At 33.8% G+C, this 9818-nt stretch overlaps 1 protein-coding gene across 1 annotated transcript; it reads left to right on the plus strand.

Moving 5' to 3' along the window:
- The first annotated feature begins 3539 nt into the window (after nt 1–3539).
- On the plus strand, nt 3540–6072 carry LOC130799353 (uncharacterized). Its single transcript, XM_057662454.1, has 6 exons — nt 3540–3545; nt 3978–4166; nt 4870–5040; nt 5110–5199; nt 5388–5748; nt 5852–6072. Exons 1-6 carry the CDS (start codon nt 3540–3542, stop codon nt 6070–6072), a joined length of 1038 nt encoding a protein of 345 aa, XP_057518437.1.
- The last annotated feature ends 3746 nt before the right edge of the window (nt 6073–9818 follow it).

The raw sequence follows: 9818 nt of genomic DNA on the forward strand, positions 1-9818 counted from the left end.
AAGTATTTTAATTACTTGCTTTAATTATTTCTACCACAAAACACCATATTATACGCATTTGAACATACTAATCGATCAAGAAACTATTGACTTAACCCCCACTTCATGTGATTCAACCCGTACTTGCCATCGTACTAAGTTACGCCGTGCACTTGCGGTTTTACTATTGAAGGACGTAAAGGCCCGATCACATATTCAATAAAAAAATCAGATTGTATATATATATTTATTTATTTATTTCCGACTCATTATAGAAATGGACCCCATTAGGTGGTCAAGAGGGTTTGGGGCTAAGTTATTCAGTGTTAATCTTGGTTTGTAATATCAAAGAATCAGACACTAGATTTGCCTTAAATGAATATGAAAATGATTCAACACATGACCATGCAACCTCCTATTATCATCACTTCTCCATCATATCATATATCTACCTGGCCAAACCATAAACTACCTCGTCTCAACTACCCCTATTTATTTCCACCACCTATTAGAAAACTACCGACTCACTCTATAGTTGTCCACTACTCTGTCTATTCTTCTTATCAATTTTCTTAGTCTATCTTAAGTATCAGAGAGACTTTTCGAAAAATGAGCTTTAAATTAGTTTCTCTTTGTGGTTGCTTGTAATAATTATAGAGGATTGTTTTTTGTTCACTCTTAATTCATCAAGAATTAATATTGTCTGTCCCTTTACAAATTCGACAGTTTCTACACTGCAACAAGTCACTACGACATAATATACTTTAAGTGGAATATATTTAGAGATATTTAATTTAAATGTAACTATTTTAATTTTCTATTAGTATATATAGCGAATTGAGTGTCATTTATTAGACTTTTCAGCAATATTACAAAAATCATACTAATGTTTTTTCGCGACATAGGATCTAGTGACATTTATCACAAAAGCCATCATAGACTATAGTGTCAATCGTATATGTCACTAAAGGTTTTTGTTAAAAACCTGTTTTCGTTGCTAAAAATGGTTTTTGGAACGAACTCCATTGCTGCGGGTACAGCCGTAGCTAAAGCTTTTAGCAACGATTATGGTGGTTGCAAAAGGTATCTGTTTTTTGCAATGAGATCTATTGTTACAAAAGAAGTATCGTTGCAATTCCCTCCAACGTTTTTAGCAACAAAAAAGCTCATTGCCAAATTTTCTGCATTTTTAGCTACAACTGTTTTCGTTGTTAAATTTCTGTTTTTCACAACAATTCAAGTTATTGCAATACATGATAGTCAATCTTTTGCAACGACTTTACTATAGGGAAAACAATTAAGTAAAATTTTTTATTAATGTTTTTAGCAACAACTATTACCGTTGCAAAAAATATACACATTTTTCGCAACGACTTTGTTATCTTTTGAAACAACCTACAATCTATATATAAACTAGACAATTAAAATAATAAATAGTTTATAACGAACTAAACTAATATCACCGATTATCATTATATATTAATTCGTATCCAAAAATATCACACGTCCCAAATATTATCGTGTGTCAAAAATATACGTAATTTATATACATGTAACGGATAACCAATTTTCCAAAATAATTCTCCTACCATGTACAAGTTTTCATGCAAAAACTTACAAGTGATAGGCACTTTAAAAAAGTCCAAAAATGTACAAGTGCACATATAGCTACTTCATAACCCAAAACATCGCGCATCCAAAATGCTTGTAGCTATCACCAACTTTGTCATTAAGTACAACTTTGTCATTGTAGCTATCATTCTTACGAGTGTGTTGGATAAGCCAAACTTTATCAGCAGTTAGCTTCACATTAGCATTCTCTTTTGTCTATTCAAATTATACAACGTTATTGATATTATTTCAGACTACATTCAATAAACATAATAAAATAGGTTTGTCTTACCAATACATCTTCTGATTCAGGAAATGATAAATTTCCAATCGTATGCTTAGTTCTCTTGTCAGAATTCCGATTTTTAGAGTTCCTCTCACTTATGACCTGCATGATGATTACAAAAGTTGATGCCAATCAAGTTCTTGCTATTATTGGTAATTCTTAAATGGCATCATTGACGAGAAGATACATCAAAAACATTTATGTTTAGACAAATGGATGTATCTATGCACGTTAGTTTTACATATACATCGGCTCAATGTTGAGTTGTTTACTTACATAAATATCTATCCTAATTGTCCTATCCTCATGGTTTCTTGGTGTGAGGTTGGGATTGTGTTGGTTATTGGGTCTGTCATTGTTCATCAAGCCTGCATTGGCTAAGGACTGTGTGATCTGTCATAATGCTTCCTCTACATTATTCATTCTAGCATCCATAGTCATAGAAAATAGAAACAAAAGCAACTTAATCAACAATTGGTGCACACAACACTTCAAAACAGAATCAAAGAAAAACGGAATCAGACAAGGTTTTCTAAAACAAGGTCTTGATATACACGTTCTGTATTGCACAACAGAAAAAACCAAGTATTTAATCCCTGTAAAACAAATTTTCTGTAGTTATTTAACAAAAACAACAGCAATGCACAAAGAGCAGCAATACAGAATACAGAAACGAATTTCTGACAGCAATTACAGAAATCTGCTCTATGCCTAATTTTGCAATACACACGTTGTTTAATCTATTTAAAACCAATCTTTCTTTTAACAAAAAATACACCAAAGACTCACACTATGATTACGTAAGGCTGTAATCAACGAAACTTGGAAAAATCTCACCAGTCTTGAAATTTTAGAAATTTCAGAAACTCTTCGATCCTCTGTTTGAGTTGAGTGTTTGTGAGTCTCCTACTGCCCTACCTCGAACAAAGCTCTGTTACCAAAATAGCACCAAATTAAGGGGTGGATCGCATACCTTAGTTTGCCCCAAGGTGATGAATATAAATTGGAATGGAAAAGACACAAACAGCACTCAAACACAACACAAAAATAAGCTTCAAGAAACCAAATCTTGATTTTCCGACTGACTGATTACCCTTCAATGGCTTCACTCACCACCTTCATTTAATGGATAATGCAACCCAAGGATTGACTACTTTGTGGAATACAACATCAGGTTATGTTTGGTCTGGTAGAATATCTTCTGACCACCCTACCTTCCACACTGATTCTTGGAGTCTTTCTGCGGTATTTAGGAAGTCCCTTAGTTCATGACAGCAAGGTTCAAGTAGAGAGATTCCAAAACTACTCTTGGTGTTCCCAAAGAGGCACAAGTTTGCTCTGAAAGATGTCTGCAAGGTATGTTGGTCAGCAGGGACTTGCGTCTGATTTGGCAGCAAATCTTCTGAACATCCAACCTTCTGTACTATTCTTGGAGTCTTCCCATGATAGTTAGAATTACTTTGAAAGATGTCTAAAACTTCAATTTGAAGTAACTCCATCAATTTTTCTTAGCATTACTTTGGAAGAATCTCACATTTTTATAAATTATCCATATAAATCAAACGCAATCTCACCTTATTCAAGAAACAGCGTTTAATCCCCCTAAAGCCACTGCTAGCTAATTCCACATGAATTGCACTAAGAAAATAATAGTATTAAAAAAATGCAAGTAATTTCCCAATAAAAAAACACACAAACATAAACCCCCAAAAAACGTAAGTAATTAAGCCCTCAAGATCTAATTGTAAATCCTCAGTGGCAAAGAAAAAGGTTAATCTATGTCATAAAATACAAACCAACATTTCAAAATCATGAAATACACATACATGAATCTAATAATTAGAGCAAAGACTTAGAAAAAAGCGAATTGTTCCTTCACTGCCAAGACTGTGAAAATACGTACAACCCAACATTTCAAACTGATGAAATATACATACATTAATCTGATAATTACAACAAAGCCCAAGAAATTCAAAGAACAACCTATAAATTGAGAGAATCAACAAGAAACAAGAACAAGAAATTCAAAGAAAAAATAGGCAAAAAAAAAACTACCTGTCGTGGGTTCTTTAAGAGGTGGCTGAACGGTTCAACGCTGCAGCATAGCGGCAGCACCGGTGTGCAGAGGGAGGCTGAAACTCCGGCGTGCAGGCGGCAGACGTTCTGGTATGCAGGCCGCAATCGCTGCGGTATGGCGTGCGGGAATACGGTTTGTGAGGTAATCGGGTTTGTGAGGGGAATGTATTCGTGGGTTTCTGAATTGGGAGGGAAATGGGTACGGATTGTGAAGGTGGGGTTTTGATTTGAGACGGAAAGGAAAACAAAAATTATTAGTATAAGGGTTTTCGCAACGACTTTATTGTATCTGTATATTTAAATATTTTTTACAAAAATATATACAGTTACGAATTATTTATTTAATTTTAACAACTAAGTTATTTGTTGCAAAAAATTGGGTTATACCGGGAAATTATTTTAAGAGTTGGGGAAGTTTTTTTTTATGGCAACGATTATTTAGCAACAACAACGGATTTCGCAATAACTTGTATTTTTCGCAACTAAAAAAATATAGTCGTTGCTAAAAGTTGTTGCTAAAAACAAGTTTTCTTGTAGTGAAGGTTGTACTTAATGTTAGAATAAAAGAATATAATAGAAGTGGTATAAAATAATATACATCCCATTTTATACTCAATCCAATGTACTTTTTAAACTTAATGTCTCTTTTTCATGATCAAATATTATAAAAAGTTGAAATGTTTAAAATTAACATAGAGAGAAATTAAACCAAATAAATCAAAAAAATATCCTTATTGAACGTTTGGTTATCAATTATAAATGGGTGATAGAAAAGAATTTTAGTTTTAGTTGTCAAAAAGTATCACGTCATTACCATGGTAGTATAGCTTTCACGTTCAAATAAGTGATTTTCTTTATAACTTTTCATTACCATATATCCAACACCATACATTGGATTGTGCCACTGTTGGAATAAGAGCTCTACCTATTTTCATGCAGTCATAAAGGAGTTGCAAGCAAGTAACGGTATCTTTGAGCTAAAGAACAGTTACGGTGAGGTTGTAACAAAACAAACAGAAGAGATTCAAAGGTTCTATAGAGGCCTCCAAGGAGCCCCCTCTAGAGTGTCTATTGGGATCAACGAAGTGGTAATGAGAAAAGGATCACACCTTAAAGCTCGTGACATCTAGGCTCTTACTCGAGGTATTATTGTTCAGAAGATTAAAGATGCTCTATTTGGCATAAACGACAATAAATATCCTGGAATCGATGGGTTCAATGCTTACTTGATCAAGAGAATATGGGAGGTGATCAAGAATGATTTCACTGAAGCGGTTCATTCTTTTTCCAATTGGAATAGAATGTTTTCTCCCATGACTTGTGCCACTATAATTCTCATACCCAAGAATTCAAACGCGGATAAAGTGAGGGATTTTAGACTGATCACCAGTTGCACGGTTAATCACAAAGTCATATCTGAAATCCTTACAACTAGACTTTAGAAGGTATCGTGAAGCTGGTGGACCTAGCCCAATCCTGTTTTACCTCGAGGAGAAAAATCTCAGATAGTGTTTTGCTAACTAGAGAACTGATCAGAGGGTACACGTGCCAGTACAATAGCCCTAGATGCATGATCAAAGTAGACATCAGTAAAGCTTATGACTCTGTGGATTGGTTCTTCTTGCGAAGCATTATGGAGGAGTTGGATTTTTCGGAGAAGTTTGTGAATTGGGTTTTAACTTGTGTTACGACAGTATCCTTTTCGGTGTTGGAGTATGGTACATCGCTTAAACCTTTCAAGACTACTAAGAGGCTTAGAGATGGAGATCCCCTATCTTCCTATCTATTTAAATTGTGTATGGAGTATTTATCTAGACTCCTTGGGGATACCAACAAGGACCCCAATTTCTCCTTTCACTCACTTACTTTTTGCTAATGATCTACTTGTATTCTGCAAAGCATACTCTAACTCTTTGGTTATCTTGATGCGCAATTTCCATAGCTTCTCGAGGGCCTCGGGATTAGAGGTTAATGAAGTCAAGAGTAGTGTTTACATTTCTAGGGTGGCTTCTACTATTAAGTGTGACGTGATGGAGTTCTTTGGTATGCTTGAAGGTAGTTTTACGTTATCCCCCTTCACTCAAAGAAGCTCAACATCCATAATTGCAAGCCTCTGGTAGACAAAATTATGGAGAGAATTAAGTTCTGATCTTCAAAGTTGCTTTCATATGCTGGAGGGGTGCACTTAATAAGGTCCGTTATCAGTGGTATCAAAAAATTATGGGCCCAAATCAATTGCCTCCAAAAGAAGCTGCTCAACAGGATCGAAGACTTGTGTCGTTCCTTCATTTGGATAAGCCAAGAGGGTATTTCTCGTAAGTTGGTCGTGGCTTGGATATGATGGTTCTCCCTTTATATAAGGGGGGATTAAATATGAGAGACATGTATAGGAGGAATAAAGCGCTATGCAGAAATATTTGTGGAACATAGTCAATAAGAAGGACAATATTGGGTGCTGTGGGTTCACAGCTATTATATGAAGAATCATGAGATTAAATTATTCCTTATATCTATTCATCCATCTTGGAGCTATAAAAAAATCATTAAGTAAAGAGATATTTTGCCTACTCTAGGAAACAACGATCAAATGAGGCAAGTTCTCCATTGGTACGACTTATAAGCTTCTGATAGCAAGAGAAGTAAAAGTCGACTAGGGGAACATCATGATCTGGAACAGAGCTACTCAGAGTGCCGAATTCATTACATGGTTGGCTATTCAGAATAGATTATCTACAAAAGACCGTATCAATAAAAGGATAGGAGACTGTAGGTTGGATTGCGCCCCATGTGTTGGGGGGCCAGGAGACACCGCAACATCTACTTTTTGATTGTAAGAATGCCAAAAAAGTCCAAGAAGGAGTCTTTAGTTTCCTAGATCATACTTGGCAGGCAAGCTCTTGGAGGAAGAAATCAAGCTTATGGCAAAGATTAACAGATGAAGACAAATACTGCAACACTCATTGTGATATGTTTGCTAGAAATGATCTATGGGATATGTATGCAACGGAACCAAAAATTTTGCGGAGAAAAAGTCACTGGGCTCCAAATGTTGTAAAAAAAATATTATTTTTAGATCAGTTGGGAGAGTGTCAAATATTTTAAGAGTGCTACTTCTTTGGTAAGAGGATTTTGGTAGTGGTGGTTTGCTTGTGAGTACTTTTTTGTATGAACAGATGGCCTGGTTTGTAGGTTTCTTAACTTGAGATCAAATCAAGTCTAAACTTTTTTTATATTTTCCCCTTTTTGTTGGGGTATATCATATATTTGTTTGTCAAAAAAATATTCAACACAGTCTTTCTAAATGCTAATGGATCGGATGAGAATGATTTTATGAAAAAAAGAATGATAAGAGTACGATAATCATGATCTATAGATTGTTAAGTAATTTCTCAAAGCAAGATTATATGAAAGTTTCATTACAAATCCCACAATTTAATCCTAAGAATTAAATGGAGTGTAAGTTGCTAGGATATTAATTTGTTGAATTCCTTGCTATAGTTATAGTTATAATTATCAACCCAATATTCCGCACTAAAATCTGCTTTAATAAATGTAATTGATAAGTGAGTTTCAATTACGATTTTAGCAATGCTCTTCCATCCATCAAAAAGACATGTAGATGTAATTATATCTTCTTGGGTTGTAAAAATGACACATAATACATGAAATTGAGAAGTGAGTTTGGGTGAGCAAGGTGGTAAAGTCACCTTCTACGATATAAACCTTATATATTTGAATCTCATGCCCTCCGATCATCCTATCATCTGATCCTTTTTTACTTATGTTTAAGATTAAGATATGATCCCAACATGGGGCTCATCATATACCTCAAAGTTAATATATATTTTTTATTAAAGAAAAAATTTTAAATAACGTAATGCAAATAAGTTATAGAATAAGCTTTCGTGTCACCATATTTTGAAATTTAGTTCAAATAAGTACTTAATTTAACAAAAAAAACTTAAATTTTTTCAACCACATGGAAAACATGAAAGCTCAAGGTTGTTGTCATTTAGAGAGTATAATAATTATCGGAAATAATAAATTAATTAAATCAAATAAATAATTAATTGGAAATATTCCAAAATCGTAAAGTTATTAATTTCGTGGAAAGTGTTTTTCACGGATCGTGAAAAGGCTCATGGGTCGCGAGTTTTCAAAGAAAAGTTTCTGTTTTGGAACAAATACACATTTTGCGGGTCGTGACTTTTTTCACTGGTCGCGAAGTTTTTTACTGGTCCCGAGTTTCGCGCTAGTTTTTGCAATGTTTGTTTTATCCGATTTTGTTAGTTATGCTATAACTACCTATCGTTATTATGGTTATATTAACTAAACATATTGGGATGTATTGATTTATGATCGACATATATTCGTGAATCGATGTTGCGGTCCATGAAATGACATATTACTTCATGAATGGTTGTATGCTCTTCTATAAATATAAAAGGCATGTGTATCTTACATAAGATATACATGAGACTACATGTAAATTTTGAATTTCTTATCCTCTCTAGCACTTTACATAGAGAATTTGCAATCCTCGATTGTAAATTTCCGTTTCTTCTTCCACTTAAGTTTTCTCATGTCGTTCTAATTTTCTTGTGCTAGGAATTTAGTGAAATTCTTTGTATCTCAAAACATATTTCTGGTATACATTCCCAAGCACCATAGTAGGGAGGAAATGATGTTTTAGGGAGAGATTCTCGCCTAGAATTTTTATCAAGTCACATAAAAAATCTTCTTGTTACTAATTTTATGTATGGTGATTCCCGATAATGAAGTTCACATTTGGTGTATGTTACTTAAAGGTTTGAACTTGTCATATATTTTTGTAATCTACTAAGTTTATGTAACTTTATTATATAAGTTTAATTATAAATTTATTTAAATTTTTGCTTAGATTTTTGGTTGGTTTTTGGCTTTTGACTTGTTGGTTAGTAAAACAGCAAAAAAAATGTTTGATAAAAGGATTTTAAAGTAGTTGAAAAGTTGGCATTTAAGACAAAATGTAAAAGCTGCTCAAGCTAGCTTTTTTGGTTGACTTTTGGCTTGTTGATCTACTTATTCTCAAATAAACAACCAACAGCAAATACTCAAATTTACCAAACATCTCCACAAACAGCTAGCTTTTTCAACTAACTTCAAAGCAAAAAAAAACAGCCAACATTTTCAGCTGGTCAAACCAATCAACTATAAAAACCAACAGCCAACAGCCACAACCAATTGCCAAACACCCTCATTATTCATTTAGCAAAGTATTTCAAACAAACTAGTATATTATATAATGACTTTACATCAACAGACAAAACTTTCATAGTATTTTTCTAAAGGATCTCGCTAACAAACATATTATGTACTTTCATGGATGAGAATATAAAATAATTTCATGTCGTAAAGTAAAATATATTTTTAACCTTTAAAATGTCTTAATGTTAATTATATTATTTATAAAAATAGTATTAAATTTGAAAATTATCACTAAAAAGCGTGCAAAATATGTTGGATATTTTTTAGCTTTTTCTTTTTCCAAATAGTGAAAACTATTTGCACGAGTAGGTGTTTGTGATTCTGCATAGTCCACTTCTATGCACTTGTTTGAGTGGCCTATCATCAATGGCTATAGAGCTATTCAAATCTAACCCGACCCGAAATCCGACCCGAAATCGAAAATTATCCGATCCGAAAAAATGTTAATTTTTTAGGCTTACCGAACCGGCATTATCCGAACCGATACTGCACTCGAACCGTTTGATAACTGAAAAGGACAAAATCAAACTCGAACTGCAACCGAATTTTATAACCGACATATAAACGTTAACCGATGTTACCCGAACTCAACAGTGATCGACTCGAGTCAAATCCGACC

The sequence above is a fragment of the Amaranthus tricolor genome, chromosome 14 (assembly GCF_026212465.1).
Source record: "Amaranthus tricolor cultivar Red isolate AtriRed21 chromosome 14, ASM2621246v1, whole genome shotgun sequence".
Lineage (NCBI taxonomy): Eukaryota > Viridiplantae > Streptophyta > Magnoliopsida > Caryophyllales > Amaranthaceae > Amaranthus > Amaranthus tricolor.